The sequence below is a fragment of the Mobula birostris genome, chromosome 1, assembly GCF_030028105.1.
Source record: "Mobula birostris isolate sMobBir1 chromosome 1, sMobBir1.hap1, whole genome shotgun sequence".
In the NCBI taxonomy this organism is placed as follows: domain Eukaryota; kingdom Metazoa; phylum Chordata; class Chondrichthyes; order Myliobatiformes; family Myliobatidae; genus Mobula; species Mobula birostris.
In genome coordinates, this window is record NC_092370.1 from 41,240,145 (window position 1) to 41,260,488 (window position 20,344).

Sequence of the window (20,344 nt, forward strand, 5' to 3'; positions counted from 1 at the left end):
GGCAGAATTAAAATTGTACAAGTTCTTAAGTACAGTTTGGGAATGGATTATTTAAACTGCATAATCTATGGACTTGGTGAGGTGGAGGCAGGAATTGTTATCAAAGCTGCCTTGGCCCGATGTCATCTTCGAGCATCTTCGGCTGTCCGCAGACAAAACACACCCCTCACGAACATCTAGATGTTTTATCACTGTGTCCACTGCCCTATTAGATCAAAGAACTGTAAAACCCATTTTACAATGAAGAGCAAGAGGATAAGACGTGAGAGTGAAGAGCAAGAGGATAAGATATGAGACAATAGGACCAATGAAGTATAACAATGGAAAAGTGTGTATGGAACTGGAGGAGATGGCAGAGGTACTTAATGCATACTTTGCTTCAGTATTCACTACGGAAAAGGATCTTGGCCATTGTAGGGAAGACTTGCAGTGGACTGAAAAACTTGAGCATGTAGATATTAAGGAAGAGAATGTGCTGAAGCTTTTGGAAAGCATCAAGTTGGATAAGTCACTAGGACCAGACGGGATATACCCCAGGCTACTTTGTCAGGTTCCCTGAAACGTCGACCGATCTTTTCCACTGATGCTGCCCGACCTGCTGAGTTCCTCCAGCGTGTTGTGAGTATTGCTTTGACCCCAGCATCTGCAGATTATTTTGCGTTTCAAATAGAACGCCTTTTGTATGTGATACTCCATCAGAGTATTGTCACATTTAGATAACCATAACCAGCCTCCGGGTCCAACATATTATTCTCCGTAACTTCCGCCACCTCCAACGGGATCCCACCACTAAGCACATCTTTCCCTCCCCCCCTCTCCCTGCATTCCGCAGGGATCGCTCCCTTCACAACTCCCTTGTCCATTCGTACCCCCCATCCCTCCCCACTGATCTCCCTCCTGGCACTTATCTGTGTAAGCGGAACAATTGCTACACATGCCCTTACACTTCCTCCCTTACCACCATTCAGGGCCCCAAACAGTCCTTCCAGGTGAGGCAACACTTCACCTGTGAGTCGACTGGGGTGATATACTGCGTCCGGTGCTCCCGATGTGGCCTTTTATATATTGGCGAGACCCGACGCAGACTGGGAGATCGCTTTGCTGAACATCTACGCTCTGTCCGCCAGAGAAAGCAGGATCTCCCAGTGGCCACACATTTTAATTCCACATCCCATTCCCATTCTGACATGTCTATCCATGGCCTCCTCTACTGTAAAGATGAAGCCACACTCAGGTTGGAGGAACAACACCTTATATTCCGTCTGGGTAGCCTCCAACCTGATGGCATGAACATCGACTTCTCTAACTTCCGCTAGGCCCCACCTCCCCCTCGTACCCCATCTGTTACTTATTTTTATGCACACATTCTTTCTCTCACTCTCCTTTTTCTCCCTCTGTCCCTCTGAATATACCTCTTGCCCATCCTCTGGGTCCCCCCCCCTTGTCTTTCTTCCCGGACCTCCTGTCCCATGATCCTCTCGTATCCCCTTTTGCCTATCACCTGTCCAGCTCTTGGCTCCATCCCTCCCCCTCCTGTCTTCTCCTATCATTTTGGATCTCCCCCTCCCCCTCCAACTTTCAAATCCCTTACTCACTCTTCCTTCAGTTAGTCCCGACGAAGGGTCTCGGCCTGAAACGTTGACTGCACCTCTTCCTAGAGATGCTGCCTGGCCTGCTGCGTTCACCAGCAACTTTGATGTGTGTTGTCCACCAATTTTTGCTAGGTTGCTACAACATGTAGACATGAGATTTTCAGTGCCAGTACTCCTTTGGGTGCTTCATAAACCAGTAATTCCCAGGAGCTGGATGCGATGTCGCTTCCTTTCCCTGAGGAGATTTTGAGCCGAATGTAATTATTAGTTCAGTGGGGGGAGGGGGATTGTTGTCTGGGAATCTATATTCTCTTATCTCCCAGTTGATATGGAAAACTTTGCAGCGGCAGTGTTGGTTATTCCTCGCCGTGAATTGGAAGTGGCTTACACGTCAACATCTGCATCATCTGTACCCCTTGTTTGTATGTGCGTGCAAGCAACATTGGGAGCGTGTACAGAAGCAGATATGGATGACCTTCGGTCTGGCGTGAAGGCACCTTTGGCTGAATAGTTTGTCACTTGACCAGCAGATTAATTTCACTCTGGTGGTCAGATCGTCGAAGGCAGGGTGCATCACTCCACTGAGTGAAAATGTCGGGGTGAATACGCTTATACCAGAGTGCACTGAGATTGTATCTATTGAGAACCCTTTGGTTAGGATCAAGGCTTACACACCTTTACACACCCTCGTGAAGTAAATGCAAAACGGATATCGGACCGGAGGGCAGTACTCAGACAAGTTTCTGCTGACAACCTGTTCGTCAGGTATGCAAATAAAATCACAACGATGTTTATTGCTTCAGGCTGTATTTCACTGATCAACGCAGGTCACGGGGCATATTGATTTGCTATTGATGGTATATAATGTTGTATAGATGGGGGGAGAGGGAATGCAACTTGACAGTATTGTGTAGACTTTCCTCGTTAATTGACAATTCTGCTGGCACTGGGGATCTGGGTTTTACTTTCTTAATATAGTAAAAGAACATCAGTATAAACATAATTGAATCTGGTTTTACTTTTCATCTCTGGCGGGAGGAGAAGATGGCGGCGCGACGCAGCACACGCAGCTCTCCGGTGAAATGATATCATATTTGTAAGTAGGGTGCCGTGCACAATTCTGATTTGATGGAGACAGACGTGAGAAGGCACAGAGGAACATCTGGAGAAATTTCTGAAATGCCCGGTTCACTGCCACTGCTACTGTGCGATTGAGAATTCCGGAGGGAAGGCCCCAAAATCCCTGGCTTTGCCTGCTGTTGGCGTCCGAGGCTGGGGTCGAAGGGTTCGGCAGAGATGGTGCTCGGTACTCGGTACCGGTCAGAGGGGTGATCGGAACTCGAAGTTTTCGGACGACTCAGAGTCCGACTGTGGTCGGGCATGGCAAGAAGAGTTTTCTTCCTTCTCCCATCTGCATGCGATGTGGAACTTTCAAGAGACTTTGAACTTTTTTGCTGTGCCCATGGCCTGTTCTTCATCAAGTTATGGTATTGTTGCACTGTTGTAACTATATGTTACAATTATGTGGTTTTTGTTAGTTTTTCAGTCTTGGTCTGTTCTGTGTTTCTGTGATATCATACTGGAGGAATATTGTATCATTTCTTAATGCATGCATTACTAAATGACAATAAAAGAGGACTGCGTGTCCTCATAATCTAATCTAATCTAATCTAATCTATGCAGACTAGATAACATATTAAAACAAATCGATCCCTGGTTACATTCATAAAACAGGAACGGAATTAAACTTGTGATTGGAGGACTGCTGCCGCCACCCACAATATAAAATTAGGCGTAACTTTGAACGCCACTGTGATGAACCCGAGACGGTTCATCGTTTTTTTTCCGATTGCAGCATGTCGGCAAAGTGCTTGGCCGAGGAAGAGATCCCGGGGCACGGCGGCTCTGAGTTTCACCCGGACTCTGTTCTACGCTCCGTGTCGCAGCTGAGACTGAGAGCGCGGAACCAGAGAGCGATTTGGCCGCTGGGCTTGGAGGACGAGTTCCTGTTGAAGTTTCTGAGAGCCCGCGACTTCGACATCGACCTGGCGCTAGAGGTAGGTTTACGAGAAACAGACGAGCCACCGGAATCTAGCCGTGTCACGGAGGGGGGCTGGAAGGTGGGGAGAGATCCGATCTTCCCTAAATTCATTGGGGTCTTTAGAAGAGGACGGTGAGCTGAAGGTGAAAGGAACATTTGAAATTTTTGAAAAACGCTGGAAGCACTCACGGACACAGGAGATTCTGCAGACGTCGGAAGTTCTGGGTGTTCTCGGTGCAGATGTTGGAAGGGTCTCCGCCGAAAATGTCGACTGTTAATTAAATGCGCCTGACTTGCTGAGTCCCTGCAGCATTTTGCGCGTGAAACTCTCACGGGCGATAGGCACTATCTCTGGACAGAGAACGAACCAGCATCTTAGATGGACGACTTTCACAAGTTTAATAGCTAGAGTGAAACGTGTTTAAAATTGCAGAGAAGAAACAAGAAGATGTGCGGGACGATGGAACAGGGAAAAAAAATGAGTGCAAGAGAGTGTCAAAGTCTGGCGAATGACTCGGGTGGAGATGGGGTGATGTCAATGGGGCAGGAAAAGATTTGAGGTGTTATATGATGAAAAAATCACTACAGAAGTTGGAATGGGGGAGATAGGAAGCCGACACAGCTGACTGTCTGAAATTGCTGAATTCAGGGTTGAGTCCCGAAAGCTGTGATGTCTCCAACAGTAAAGTGAGGTGTGTGTATTGAGCTTTGGCGTCTGAAGAACGGGAATGAGATGGAGATTTAATGTCAGGATGGGTGTCAGGACGCTTGATGTCACTTTTCAAGTTCAAGTTTATTATCATCCAACTATGCACGTCGATGCAACTAAATTAAATATCGTTCTTCTGGAGCCGAGGTGCAAAACACAGTACATATACTGTAGTCATAAACACAGAGTTATAAAATATTAACACAGCTCCGAGAGGCATGACATGAAGATTGACATACTGACATATGTAATGTTACTGCCACTATTCTAATACAACAAGCAGTAGTATAAACATGTTCATTCTTTTTTCATTATACATAACTTTTGATATTTGCCAGCCACACAAGCCTACGCTAGCGCCACTTTTATCAATCTTCCCTGTTTACACACAACGATAAACTTTCCTCTTTGATCTCTGCCCCCGCACTCCCTTCCCCTCTCCACCTCACGTTTCTCTGTGCCCTTAATTTAGTTCTAGTTTCGAAGCCAGATCATCAGCCTAAAGCATTAACCACGTTTCACTTTCTAGAAATGCCGCCTGTCTTGCTGAATACTTGTTTCTATTGAAAATGGAGCTCACATTGGCGATACGTGCGCAGCCTTTTTTAAAACTTTTTTCCACTCATCCGCTTTGGTGCACTGATAACACGATCTAAAAGGGATTGCACAATATTGGGATATTAAACTTCATCATGGCGGATGAGCTAAACATAGTACAGTGTTAAAACAAAAGTTTCCTTGTTTATGAATTAAGTTTACCGGTGGCACCATTGGGAACAAAGCAGCAGAATTTACATTGGAACACCTCCCATCGATGATTGGTTCTGGTGATACAGAGACTGCCGATGCTGTACAACCTGTTCCAGTGGAGAAAGGTAACACTCTGTCGCAAGTATCTGGTAGGGCAATGTGCAAAGGATTTAGTGATAATTATTCATGCAGCCATCATCCAGGCAAACCACAGGAGATGTTGATCTAGTACGATCAATGATGTTTTGCAATAACAAGATTCCTTGTGTTGTCTTCTACGAATGCAGGATCATCCACTTCAAACCGACAACTGCAAACACTGACCTGCTGTTTCATCTACTCAGCTTGTTGAGAATTTACGGATGGAATTGGAATTGTTGATTATTGTCATATGCAGTGAGATACAGTGAAAAGCTTGCTTTTTCATATAAAACAAAGTGCATTGAGGTAGAACAAGGTAAAACAATAACAAAGCAGAATAAAGTGTAACAGCTACAGAGAAAGACCAGTGGAGGTAAACAATAAGATGCAAGATCATAGTGAAAATAACGTGCAATAGCTTTGGCTTCACAAAATTTAAATGTGTTCTGACACATCTACCAATCAGTAGTTCAGTATATGTTTGTTCTGTATTTTAATGTAGGGTATTCTATAATACAGTAAGGATTAGAAATTCTCCCATCTTCCCCCCTGTCCCCACACTAATGAAGAATCTATTATCCTCTGCTTCAAATATACCCAATGACTTGGCTACAACAGCTGTCTGTGACAATGAATTCCACAGATTCACCGACTTCCAGCCAAAGAAGTTTCTCCTCATCTCTTTTGTAAAGTAATTTCCTTCTACTTTGAGGCCATGCACGCTGGTCTTTGATTCTCCCTCTATTGAAATCATCCTCTCCGTGTCCATTCTTTCCATGCCTTTCAGTATTTAGTAGGTTTCAATGAGATAGCCCTCATTCGCCTAAACTCCAGTGAGCTATCAAACACTCATTATATCTTAACCCTTTAATTCCTGGGCTCATTCTCATGAACTTCCTCTGGACCCTCTCCAATGTCAGCACGTCCTTTCTTATATAAAGGCCCAAAGCTGCTACAATATTCCAAGTGTGGTCTGACTCTGACCAATGCCTTATAAAGCCTCTGCATTACATACTTGTTTTTATGTTCTAGTTGTCTTGAATGATCCAGGGTTTACTCTAGTAAATCTCTTCTGGACCTTGTCTAAGGCCAGCACATGTTTTGTCAGATTGGGGCCCAAAGGTATGACCAACCAGAGAACAGAACTTCTGCTAACTTGCTTGATGTGAGGTAAACTCAGTATGTTCTACTTGCATTGATATCACAATAATTGCTTTTCCCTCTGGCGAAACATCAATGCTGGATCTCCAAAGAATCACATCATTCTGGATACATAGATCATGCCTTCATCTTCACATTCTCTTTCCATCTGTGCTGTTTTTGTACACCTTAAAGGGCTGTAGTTATGTCTCGATGTGCTAGCTGTTGGAGTTTGAATACTTTATACTTTATACCTTATTGTCGCCAAACAATTGATACTAGAACGTTCGTCACAGTGATATTTGATTCTGCACTTCCCGCTCCCTGGAATACAAATCAATAGTAAATATTAAAAATTTAAATTATAAATCATAAATAGTGAATTATCCATGTGTTTTGGTAATGATATGATTCACCTGGTATTGGTATTTGTCACGGTCCGGTCCGTGAGGTCCGCATTCTGGTTCACGGTCCGGTCTGTAGACTCCGGACTCCAGGTCTTCCGGCTGTCCCTTGTTTCAGTTGGGCTTAATCATAGACACCTGATGCTCATCTTGAGGCTGGGAATATAAGTAGCCCTGGGATCAAATGTGGGGATTAGTTTGTCTTGTTGGTATCCCCCTGGAGCAACCTGCCGGTGGAAGGCTAGAGTAGCCATTTCTGATCTCTAGGCCTGGTTTGAGGACCACCGCTTCATGGAGCCTTGTTGTCTCTCATTGCAGCAGTCATCGTGGTATGGATTTGGCTGTTTCTGGGGCCAGCTGAGTGGCTGTCTGTCACTCCGAGCTAGGTATGGATTCGGCTGTTTCCGTGGCCAGCAAAGGTTGCTGGCCATCCCGAGACTCAGAGCCACCCTGGACTGAGCTCCCTTCCTGTCCTCGCCTCTGTGGGGTAAGTCAGGCTGTCCTTGCCGTTACCCTGCAGTTGGATCTGTCCTTGCCTCTGTTGGGTAAGCCAGGCCGTCTTTGCTGTTACCCTGAGGGTGGACTGTTCCCTTCCCCTCTCCATCTGAATCTCTGACAGTTTCCTCGGCAGTTTACCTTGGCAGTTATCCCGGCTCTGCATCCTAGTAAGCATCCTGGCCCTGCGTCCTAGGAACGGTCCCGGCCCTGTGCTCTAAGAAGGAGCCCTGGCTCTGTACTCAAGGGCTTAAGTGACCTGAGCCTTGAAGAACCCAGGCCATGTCCTCGCCTAGTTCCGGGGCCTGAGCCCGAGTCAAGTCCCAGGTTCTGGGTCCTTGTCCAGTCTCTGACTCGGAGTCCAAGTCTAGGCTCTTAATTCTCAGTTCCTTGTCCTGGTCCCACTTTCCTAGCCCAGGTCTGTGTTTCCGTCCCAGCTCCTAGTCTGTGTCCAGTCCCGTCCCTAACTTCAGTCCAGTCCAGTTCCCAGTACTTCAGTATCTGTGTCTTGCATTTCTGTACGCCTTCAATGCCCCCTTATGACAGAATTTCACAAAATAATGCATCAGTTTAGCACATCAGCACTCTGTTCTGCCCTGTTGTACTACCAAATGTGCATAGAAGTTAGAATAACACAGCACAGGAACAGGCCCTTTGGCACTTGATGCCTGTGCCAAAGAGTATGCCAAGTTAAACTGAATCTCGTCTGCCTCTAAGTGTCAATGGATCCTCTCAACCCATGGTTCTAACTGAATAAACCATGAGCAGGGACACATGTGATTTTCAGGCCCATTTATGGAAAGAATTATCATAATAATGGTAACTGCACATTCAAAGAGAATACATGCAGCTTTGAATAATTTCACATCACAAATGATGATTTTGAAGATTGAAAATTCAAGATAAGGCTTTTCTCTGGAGTGAAGAAGAATGAGAGTCCTATCTACAAGCCTCTTGAATGCTACTATCACATCTGCGTCAACTGCTCTGCTTGGAAGCCCATTCAAGACAACTAGCACTCCTAGTGCAAAATAAAACAGGCTGCACACATCTCATTTAAACTTTAACCTTCTCTCCTTGTGCATGTCCTCCAGTATTTGATACTTCTATCCTATCTATGCCTCTCATAATTTTATAAACTATTATCAGATCTCCCGTCAGCTTCAGACACTCCAGAGAAAACTACCCTGGTTTGTCTAATCTCTCCTTATGGTTCATGTCCTCTCTTCCAAGCAGTATATTGCTAAACCTCTTCTGTATGCTGTCCAAAGCCTCCACATCCTTCCTGTAATGGGGTGATCAAAATCATGCACAATGCTCTGTGCAGCTTAAGCAAAGTTTTGTATAGGTACAACATGTCCTCATTACTCTTCTAATTAATGAAGGCAAGCATGCCATATCTACTTGTGTGGCCACTTTCAGGGAACTATGGACCAGAATCCCCAAATCTCTCTGTACATCAATGACTTTCCAAAGTGCAACACCAGACACATATCGAAATTAAAATCCATCTGCCATTGGTGGAGTAACCAGATGCAGCCAATGACAATGTCACCTCTTCACTTTAACCAAATCAGTCTGTTTATTCCCTTGGAGCTACTAAAAATTCTCAGAGGCTTATGATAACCACAAAGTTCTGGCCTTGCAAGTATCTGTACAAATTCATTACTCCATTGATAAAAGTTAAACATTCATTGTTCAGATGTAAGTAACATTACTTTACCTTGGGAAAGGAGCTTGATGTAAACCTGACAGTTTGCTCATCATTCTTCTGGGGGTGTGGTAATTTAGGACCAACCCTGCAAGGACATGCATCACAGGACAGAGGCTTCACTCAATCATAATGAATAGGAACATGAGAATTAAACCTTGCTTCAAATCTCGGATCACAGCTTCTTGTTCATTTCTATTTTCGTATTGGTTGTGGTCCAGCAACTATTATAAATGTTCAAACATTTTGGATGAAGATGGCAGGAATTATCGTAGTATTTGAGAAGTCATAAGAAGATCTTCAACTGTCGAGATCTTTGGACTAGGTGGATCCAATGTAGCTTTAACCTTGTATTGAAATTGGTGGAGTTTTTCAGTCTCCACTGTTTTCCAGATAAGCTACATCTGAGGTAGCAAAGATGCATGCCTTTCTTCAGCTGCATTTCTACATCTCAGAATCTTTGAAGTATCTTCCAATTTCCTTCTCATGGTCCTACTGTCCTTCCAGGCACAAATGCAGCAGTTAGAAAAACTACAGTGCCACTTGTATCGAACAATCCGTTGTCCCCAGAAAATGCACAGAGCTGATATGATCCTAAATAGAAGTCTAACAGTCCAAGGTGTTCATTTATCTTTGAGTGTTCCTTTAAACTTATTTATCTTTGAGTGTTTCTTTAAACTTATGTCATACCTGATTTTCTGGTCAGCATTGTGAAATATTCCTGCTTGCAGTCTTGTCAACTTCCACTGATGTACAGAAAGGTTTGGTATAGTTCTGACAGTGTGAACAGTTTGGTCACATTAAGGTCTCCTACTTCAATTAGTTTGTTTATGATACACTTTACTTTTCTTCCCAGTGGGGTGTGTATTATTTGATTTCAGCCGGTCTTCTTTTATGTAGCTTTGCTTTCAATAAAACTGTTGGTAAATTTCCCCTGAGAATATTGATTACAGGGAAGAGGCACTTTGTATTCATTACCTCTGGGTTTGTGTTGTCACAGTGATAACAATTCCCATTTGGATAGTTCCTCGGTTTTCCCAAAGATGCCAACAAAGTTAGGCTTCAACATCTCAACAATCCAGGCCTTTGCTTGGTGGTGTTCCAAATCCTGTGCTTGCTCAGCTAATGTCTGTATAAAATTCAGTTTCTTTACAGTGAGCATCCTCTTTAGATGTTACGGAATCCCAAAACATCACTTCCAAATTTCTGCCACAATAGGATGAACAGCAATCTGCAGTGTTACTTGCAGCAAAGTAAAATTGTTCTATCCTTTTGACGCAGTCTGTCCATGATTCAGTGAACTACTGAAAAATTCCAAACTAATCATGTTCAGTGCAACATATCTAATAACATTTAACAATTATCAATGAGACCTACTGCTTCATGGCTCCAGAGAAAGAGACCTCAATGTGTTACGAAAGGAACCTGGGACTTGACCTGACTAAATGAGCAAGCTGGAGACTCAGAAGATTGCAGATAAGACCATAAGATATAGGAGCAGAATTAGGCCACTTGGCCCATTGAGTCTGCTCTGCCATTTTATCATGTCTGATCCAATTTTCCACTCAGCCTCAATCTCCTGCCTTCTCCTCGTTTCCCTTTGTGCCCTGAATATATCAACCTCTGCCTTAAATATACATGAAGACTTGGCCTCCATAGCTGCCTATGGCAAAGAATTCCACAGATTTACCGTCCTCTGACTAAAGAAATTCCTTCTCATCTCCATTCTAAAAGATGCCCCTCTATTCTGAGGTTGTGTTCTGGTCTTAGACTCTCTCATCATTGAAAACATTCTCTCCACATCCACTCTATCAAGGCCTTACCCATCAACAGGTTTCAGTAAGGTCACCACTCATTCTTCTGAATTCTAGTGAATACAGACCCTGAGCCATCAAACTCTCTTCATATGACAAATCATTCAACCCTCGAATTATTTTCATGAAACTCCTTTGAACCATCTCCAGTTTCAGCACATCCTTTCTAAGATAAGGGCCCAAAACCTGCTCTCAATACTCCAAGTGAGACCTCACCAGTGCTTTATAAAATCTCAGTATTACATACTGGCTTTTATATTCGTGCCCTCTTGAAATGAATGCTGGCATTTCATTTGCCTTCCTCACCACAGACTCAACCTGCAAGTTATCCTTTAGGGAACCTGCACAAGGACTCCCAAATCCCTTTGACCTCAGTTTTTTGTATTTTCTCTCCATTTAGAAAACAGTCAAATCTTCCACTTCTATCAAAGTGCATGACTATACAATTCCCGACATTGTATTCCACTTGCCATCTCTTTGCCCATTCTCCTAAGTTCTTCTGTAGCCTCTCTACTTCCTCAAAACTATCCGCTGTTTCCAGCTATCTTCATATCATCTGCAAACTTTGCAGCAAAGCCATCAATTCTATCATACAAATGATTGATATATAGCATAAAAAGAATTGGTCCCAACACAGATCCCTGTGGAACATTACTGGTCACCAACAACCAACCAGAAAAGGCTCCCTTTATTCCCACTCTTTGCCTCCTTCCAATCAGCTACTGCTTTATCAATGCTAGAATCTTTCCTATAATTCCATGGGCTCATAGTTTGTTAAGCAGCCTTATGTGTGACACCTTGTCAAAGGCCTTCTTAAAATCCCAGTACACAACATGAACCGATTCTCATTTGTCTATCCTGCTTGTTATTTCTTCAAAGAATTTCAACAAATTTCCCTTGAGGAAACCATGCTGTCTATGGCCTATTTTATCATGTGACTCCAAGTACCCTGCGACCTCATCCTTACTAATCGACTCCAACATCTTCCCAAACACTGAGTCAGACTAACTTCTGCCTCTCTCACTTTTTGAAGAGTGGAGTGACATTTGCAATTTTCCAGTCTTCCAGAACCATTCCTTAATCTAGTGATTCTTGAAAGGTCATTACTAATGCCTCCGCGATTTCTTCAGCCACCTCTTTCAGAACTCTGGGCGGTACACAGTCTGGTCCAGATGACTTATCTACCTTCAGACCTTTCAGTTTCCCAAGAACTTTCTCTCTAATTATGGTAACTTCACACACTTCATGACCCCTGTCAGCTGGAATTTCCATTATACTGCTAGTGTCTTCATCCTGAAGACTGATACAAAATGTTGATTCAGTTCATCTGCCATTTCATTATGCCCCCATTACTAACTCTCGAGCATCATTTTCCAGAGGTCCGATATTCACTCTTGCCTCTCTTTTACACTTTACGTACCTGAAGAAACTTTTGGTATTCTCTTTAATATTATTGGCGAGTTTACTTTTGTATTCCATCTTTACCTTCTTAATGACTTAGTTGCATTCTGTTCATTTTTAAAAGCTTCCTAATCCTCTAAGCTCCCACTGATTGTTGGTCTATTATATATTTCTATGTTGACTTTGACTTCTCTTGTTAGCCTTGGTTGTGTCATCTTTCCTTTGGAATACTTCTTTTTTTGGATGTATATATCCTGTGCCAGAAATTCCAGCCATTGCTGCTCTGCCGTCACCCCTGCCTGTGTTCTTTTCCAATCAATTCTGGCTAAATCCTTAGCAAATCCCTTTACTCCACTGTAATAATGATACATCTGATTTTAGCTTCTCCTTCTCAAATTTCAGGGTGAATTCAATCATATTATGATCACCTGCCCTCAGGGTTATTTACCTTAAGCTCTCGAATCAATTCTGGTTCATTACACAACACCCAATCCAGAACAGCTGATCATCTAGGGGGTTCAACCACGAGCTGCTCGAAAAAGCCATCTCATATGTACTCTAGAAAAGCCCCCTCCTGTCATCCAGTGCCAAACCTGATTTTACCATTCTACTTGCATATTGAAGTACCCCATGACTATTGTATCATTGCCCTTTTGGTATGCATGTTCCATCTCCCATTGTAATTTGTAGGCCACATCCTTACCTCTGTTTGGGGGTCTGTCAGGGTACTTTTTACCTTTGCAGTCCCTTAGCTCTATTCACAATGATTCAGCACCTTCTGACCCTATGTCACTTCTTTCTAATGATTTGATTTCATTTTTTACCAACAGAGAAACGCCCACCCCCTCTGCCTTCCTGCCTGTCCTTTCGATACAATGTGTATCCTTGGACATTATGCTCCCAGCTGTAATCTCCTTTCAGCCATGATTCAGTGATATCTACATCATACCTGCCAATTTGCAACTGTGCTGCAAGTTCATCTCCCTTATTCCATTTACTACGCACATTCAAATGCAACATATTTGAATGCCTTTTATGTTGCACCTCATCCTGTTGACTGCAATTTTGCCCTATCAACTTCCTCTCTTCACTGCACATTGCCTCTGTTTGTAAACCAGCTACCTCATCTTCAGCACAATTAGCTGCCTTCCCTATGATACCTCTTTCATTTGAGTATAGGCTCAGGACACTATTCACACCATGCTCAACCTTTTGATTCCTCACTTTGTCTGAGGTCTTACCAACTTCTACCTCCACAACCTCTCCACTAACTGTTCTGGCACTCTGGCTCCCATCCCCCTGCAACTCTAGTTTAAACCCCACTATGCAGCATTAACAAACCTTCCCACCAGGATATTAGTCCCCTCCAGTTCATGTATTCAGGTCCCACCTACCCTGGAGGAAAACCCAATGATCCAAAAATCTTTTGCCCCCCCTCCTACACCAACTCCTTAGCCACGTACTAAACTGTATAATCTTCCTAGTTCTGGTCTCACTAGCACATGGTAGGGGTGGCAATCCTGAGATCACAACTCCGGAGGCCCTGTCCTTTAACTTAGCACCTAACTCTCTGAAATCCCTGTGCGGAACCTCACTACTCGTCCTACCCATGTCACTGATACCTACATGGACCACAACTTCTGGCTTTCACCCTTACACTTTAGAATACTGAGGACTCAGTCTGAGATATCCCGGACCCTGGCACCCAGGAGGCAACATACCATCTGGGAATCTTGTTCTCACCCACAGAACCTCCTGTCCATTCCCCTAACGAATGAATCCCCTATCACCACAGTGTGCTTCTTCTCCCCCACCCTCTTCCCTTCTGATTCACAGAGGATGAGACCCACCACTGTGACTTTCCTCTGTTAGGTCATCTTCCCCTGACAGTATCCAAAGTGATATACCTGTTGTTAAGGGGGATGGCCATGGGGGCATTTGCTCCTTAACACTTTTCCCCTTCCTGAATGTCACCCAGTTTCCTGTGTTCTGCACCTTGGGTGTAACTAACTCTCTGTATGTCTGATCTATTACCCCTAGCCTCCTGAATGATCATCCAGTTCCCGCTCCAGCTCCATAATGCAGATTGTTAGAAGCTGTAGTTGGATGCACTTCTCACACTTGTAGTCATCAGGGACTCAGGACATCTTCTTGTCTTCCCACATCCCGTAAGAGGTTGAGCGTTTCACTGTTTGACAGATGTAAGACTCTAGAGAAAAACACAGACTGTTGGAGGAACTGGGTAGGTCAGGCAGTATCTGTGGAGGAAATGGATATTTCATGTTGAGACCAGTCCTCTGGACTGATACTAGAGGGGAGGTAGCCAGTGTAAAGAGGGATAAGGAGGAGTGGTGCAGGCTTCTCTGCATCTCACTGGTGATCAACATCGATTACTTCACTGAAATTTGCAAGAGGACAGGCCTTAAACTAAACATCCTGTTGACAAAGGGCCTTGAATAAACTATACCAGCTACACAGTGTTGTCCCTGGTGACCAAGAGCATGATAAGCTCCTATGAAATGCGAGTCATCCTTATTTTGAGAGCTGTTTCTCAGCAAGGGCAGCATTAGTTAATGTGATTAAAAAGAAAACACTGGGGAATCATGGACAACAAATCAATAGGAGCAAGCATTGATAACAGGAGAGGGAGTTTGCTGCCTTTTGGATGTATTGATTTCATTAATGACCCCTTGCACTTTACAGTTTGTACAGTGCAGTTAACTTGCACAGCTACATGAGGATCCTCTTCTGCTTCGGGAGGAAGCAAAATGAAAGTGCTAAACCTTAGTTTCCAATTGGATCTACCCATTGTCAGCATATTTAGTGATTACAGAAAAGTTAGTCAAAGTATAAACTGGCATGACACTGAAAAGTTTGTGTCGAAGGTTGAGTTGGCTATGTCTGATTGCAGCATTCAGTGCAACTCCCTATCACAGCTTTCTTGTTGAATCTTGGTTAATATATAGATAAGTCCTCCTCTGAACTCATTCCCCTGAAAACATGGCAAAAGTCATTTTCAGATGTTTAGTTCTTTGCACTTCTAGCCGAAAGGTTAGAAAAGCCAACTGCACCATGGTATTTGATCTATCACAGTGGCATTCATGTTAGTGTTCTTGCTTACAAATAGTGCTCTGCTTACTTATTTATTGATTACAATGCGGAGTAGGCTCTTCCGGCCCTTTGAGTGACATCGCCCCGGCAACCCCTCAACCCTCATTAACCCTAACCAACCCTAACCTAATCACGGGACAATTTACAATGGCTAATTGACTTACCCGATATTTCTTTGGACTGTGGGAGGAAACCGGTCTGTAATAGCATCGCTCTAACCGCTATGCTACCGTGGCGCAATATTTACAAATAAAGAAATAGGCACAGCTCTTGGAGTAACTTGCCGTGTTGAACATGAGGGCAAAGTGTTGTTCTCCTTTTTAGAGTATGTTCATGTTCTCCAAAATGTAGAAAGTTTTGATATGAAGCTTTGAGAATAGGTTGGGTGAACTTGGCCTTTTCTTTTTGGAGCGATGAGAGGTGACTTGATAGATGTGTATAAGATGATGAGAAGCATCAATTGCGTGGATAGCCAGAGTCTTTTTCCAAGGCCTGAAATGGCCAATATAAGGGGGCATAGTTTCAAGGTGCTTGGAAGTAGGTACAGGGGGAATGTCAGAGGTAAGTTCTTCACACAGAGAGTGGTGGGTGTGTGGAATGCACTGCCAACAGCAGTGGTAGAGGCGGACACAATAGGGTATTTTGAGGGACTTTTAAATAGGTACATGGAGCTTAGAAAAATAGAGGGCTATGCAGCAGGAAAATCCAAGGCAGTTTCTAGAGTAGGTTACATACTCGCCACAACACTGAGGGCCAAAGGGCCTGTCATGTTCTGTAGATTTCTATGTTCTATGTTCTATACGATAGTGATGACTGAACTCAGAGACCTGAACTAATAATTCAGAGAGCATCCGTTCAATTACTGTCATTGCAGTTTAAAAATGCAAAATCTGGAAGTAAGGTAATATTGGCAAAATCAGAATCAGAATTAGGTTTATTATACCGGCATGTGACGTGAAATTTGTTAACTTAGCAGCAGCAGTTCAATGCAATATATAATCTAGCAGAGAGAGAAAAATATAATAATAAATAAAATAGAACATAATAAAAAATAAACAAATAAATCAATTACATGTAATGAATAGATTTTTTAAAATGTGCAAAAAGTAGAAATACTGTGTATTAAAAAAGTGAGGTGGTGTCCAAAGCTTCAATGTCCATTTAGGAATTGGATGGCAGAGGGGAAGAAGCTGTTCCTGAATCGCTGAGTGTGTGCCTTCAGACTTCTGTACCTCCTACCTGATGGTAACAGTGAGAAAAGGGCATGCCCTGGGTGCTGGAGGTTTTTAATAATGGACGTTGCCTTTTTGAGACTACTACTACTACTACTACATCGACTCAGGCCTAGGGGGCCGGCGTCGGGCACGATGACGGACTCTCCACTTCTCCCTCTCCCTCATCAGTGTATTCAGTTCATCTACATTAGCCGCGCCACTGTCTTCTAGGGGCGTGTTGACCATAGTCTTGGGAGGGTGCCCAGGGTTCATCCTCCCGTGCTTGGGCTCCCATATGATGACTAGGCTGGCAGGTAGCTCGGGGTGGCGTAGACAGTGCCCCGCTAGTTGCAGTCTTCTCACCTCGATTTTAGTGGAGAGCATCGGTAGGTTGTTACAGAGCTCAACATTCGTCATGTGCTGTTGCCAACTCACATCAAGAGCCATCCGGAGCATTCGTGTATAGCAACCATCTAGAGACTTCCGCATCGTCTTGGTGAGTGTCCACGTCTCGCATCCATACGTGAGAATGGGCTCTATGACTGCTATGAAAATCCTCTTTTTAAGCCCTCTGGTCAGGTTCGACTTCCAGATTTCCTTCATGTCGTTCATAGCCCTCCACACCAGCGCCTTTCGTATCTTTATGTCCTTCTCCGAATTTATCATTCTTGACCCGAGGTACTTGTAGTCAAAGACTTTCTTAATGGTATCATTCTCTACGGTCTTGAGAGTACCTTCGTCGCAGTTAAACGCCATGTACTCTGTCTTTTTAGCCTTTAGGTGAAGTCCAGCTTTATGGCACTCAATTTCCACTTCTGTCAGTAGCTGCTGTGCTTCCTCCATCTGATCAGAGAGCAGGACTATGTCATCTGCACAATCGAGATCTGTGAGTGTAACTGGTCTGACCCTTTTGGTTGGTCCTGGTTTTATGGTAACCAAGCTTGTCATGATCTTTGGTAGCTTGACGCAGAGTGTAATCAAGGACAATTATAAAGATGTAGGGTGCCAGAGTGTCTCCTTGCAGCACACCAGCTAGGAGCTCGAACACTGCTGTTTCTCTGTCTGGCGTACAACTTTCGCCATGGTTTTGGTATAGCTGGACTCTATTGCTGTCAGTAGATGGTTTGGCACTCCGTAAGCTTTCAGGATCTTCAGCATTTTACCTCGGTGAATGGAGTCAAAAGCTTTGCGAAAATCAATGTAAGCAAGCACGGCTGGTAGGTTGTTCTTCTTGACTTCCTCGATGATCCTACGGAGAGCAAGTATTTGCATTACTGAGACACCGCTCCCTAAAGATGTTAGATTATTAAAAAAAATCTAGTGAGTGAAATAATATTAAGTTAAAGAAATGAGCCTTTCTTTACCAACAAGATACACTTGCTTCTAAATCCATCCCATGATGGGTTGCTATTAACTGCCTTCTAAAATGGCCTTTCTAGCCATAGTATTGCTGGGAGAAATAACAAGCAAAACTGGAAAAACAACTCCCCTGCAGCCCAGGCTTTAATCAGGACACAAAAGGTTCATTCTGCCTAGTTGGCCTTGAAAAATACTCCTCATCGACATTGAGGGATTGGTGCCAAAATCAGGAGAACTGAACCACAAACTAGTGAAGCAACAGCTTAAAAGAATGGCACTTATTTATCCGCAAAGTGTGCCAAATTCCTTCATTGTTCTTCAATATTTTAGATCCCAACACATGCAGTATCTACGCATTGTCTGGAGCTCTGCAAAAATTTGTTTGTGGTGAAATGTGGTTTAGGAAGTTTATTATGCTGATCATCAATGGACTCCCCCTCTCCCCACGGATACAAGTCACGCACCTAAAGAGAAAGCATTTTTCATATTGAACCTGCTTCCAGGAAGCACTTAGTGGGAGGGGGTGGGTAAGTAAGAGCCTGCAATGTATTCTCTGCACCTTAATCTCTCTCCCTCAGAGTGATTCTTTAGCTCCACCAATAATGTGATCTTGAAGGGCATTCAGTACACATTGTTTTTGTTTGACTTCAACTTCAGCAGATATGTAATTTCAAGATTGACCACTTTGCATTCCTTTGGTACAAAATGAGGTAGATTTATAATGGATAGAATCATACGAAAGTACAGCACAGAAACAGGCCCATCCGCCCATCTAGTCTGTGCCAACCCATTTAACCCGCCTACTTCCACTGTTCTCCATACCCCTATCATTCATGTACCTATCCAAACTTCTCTGAAACGTTGAAATGGAGCTCACATGCACCACTTGCAATGGCAACATTCCACATTCTCAAAACCCATGGCAAGAAGATGTTTCCCCTCACATTCCCCTTAAATTTCCCATCTTTCACCCTTAACCCATGTCCTCTAGTTGCAGGCCATCCAACCTCTATGGAAAAAGACTGTTTGCATTTACTCTATCTGTACCCTCATAATTTTGTATATCTTTATCAAATCTCCTCTCAATCTTCTACATTCCAAGGAATAAAGTCCTAACCTATTCAATCTTTCCACATAATTCAGGTCCACCAGACCCCGCAACATCCTTGCAAGTTTTCTCAATACTCGTTCAACCATATTTATATCCTTCTGATTGGTAGGTGACAAAAGCTGCACACAATACTCCAAATTAGGCCTCACCAATGTCTTATACAACTTCAACATAACATCCCATCTCCTGTACTGAGTACATTGACTTATGAAGGCCAGTGCACCAAAAGCTTTCTTTATAACCCTGTCAACCTGTGCTGCCACTTTCAATGAATTATGGACCTGTATTCCCAGATCCCTTTGTTCTACCAAACTCCTCACTGCTCTAACGTTCACTGTGTAAGACCTACCCTTTTTGGTCCTACTGAAGTGCAATACCTCACACTTGTCTGCATTAATTTTTCACCCCATTTTCCCAGCTGGTACAGATCCATCTGCAAGTCATGATAGTCTTCCTCGCTGTCCACTACACTCCCAGTCTTGGTTTCATCCTCAATTTTGCTGATCTAGTTAACCTCATTATTATCCACATTGTTGATACAGATGACAAACAACAATGGAGCCAGCACCAATCCTTGCAGCACTCCACTAGTCACAGGCCTCCAGTCAGAGAGGCAACCATCAACTACCACTCTCTGGCATCTCCTGCGAAGCCAATGTCTAATCCAATTTACTACCTCATCTTGAATGCCAAGTGACTGAACCTTCTTGACAAACTCCCATGTGGGCCCTTATCAAATGCCTCACTAATGTCAATGTAGACAACATCCGTGGCCTTGGCTTCATCACCTTTCCTGCTAACTTCCTTAAAAAAAACTCTATAAAATTGGTTGGACATGACTACTACACATAAAGCCATGCTGACTATCCTTAATCAGTCCAAGTCTATCCAAGTACTCATATTTCTGGTCCCTTGGAATATCTACCAATAATTTTCCACTACTGATGTCAGCCTCACTGGCCTATAACTCTCTGCATTATTTTTAGAGCCTTTCTTAAACAGCAGAACAACATTAGCTATCCTCCAATCCTCTGGTACCTCACTGGTCGCTAAGGATGATTTAAATATCTCTGCTAGGGTTCTGAAAATTTCTGCACTTGCCTCTCGCAGGGTCTGAGGGAACACTTTGTCGGGCCTTGGGGATTTATCCACCTTAACTTGTCTCTAGACAGCAATCACTACCTCCTTTGTAATCTGTACAGGGTCCATGAACTTGATTCCACTTTGCCTCACTTCTATAGATTCTGTGTCCGACTCCTGAGTAAATACAGATGTGTATACGATGATGAGAGGCGTCGATCGTGTGGATAGTCAGAGGCTTTTTCCCAGGGCTGAAATGGTTGCCACAAGA

At 43.6% G+C, this 20,344-nt stretch overlaps 1 protein-coding gene across 3 annotated transcripts in view; it reads left to right on the forward strand.

Moving 5' to 3' along the window:
• The first annotated feature begins 3,396 nt into the window (after positions 1–3,396).
• ttpa (tocopherol (alpha) transfer protein) overlaps positions 3,397–20,344 on the forward strand; it is a 74,174-nt gene continuing 57,226 nt past the window's right edge. For 2 of the 3 annotated variants that reach the window (XM_072254473.1, XM_072254453.1), the window contains exon 1: positions 3,397–3,649. In XM_072254473.1, the coding sequence (XP_072110574.1) occupies positions 3,449–3,649 (201 nt within the window). In that variant the 5' untranslated portion in view covers positions 3,397–3,448. Of the gene's footprint in view, positions 3,650–5,103; positions 5,218–20,344 lie in introns of those variants that run through there. The other variant, XM_072254465.1, reaches the window with a different exon arrangement.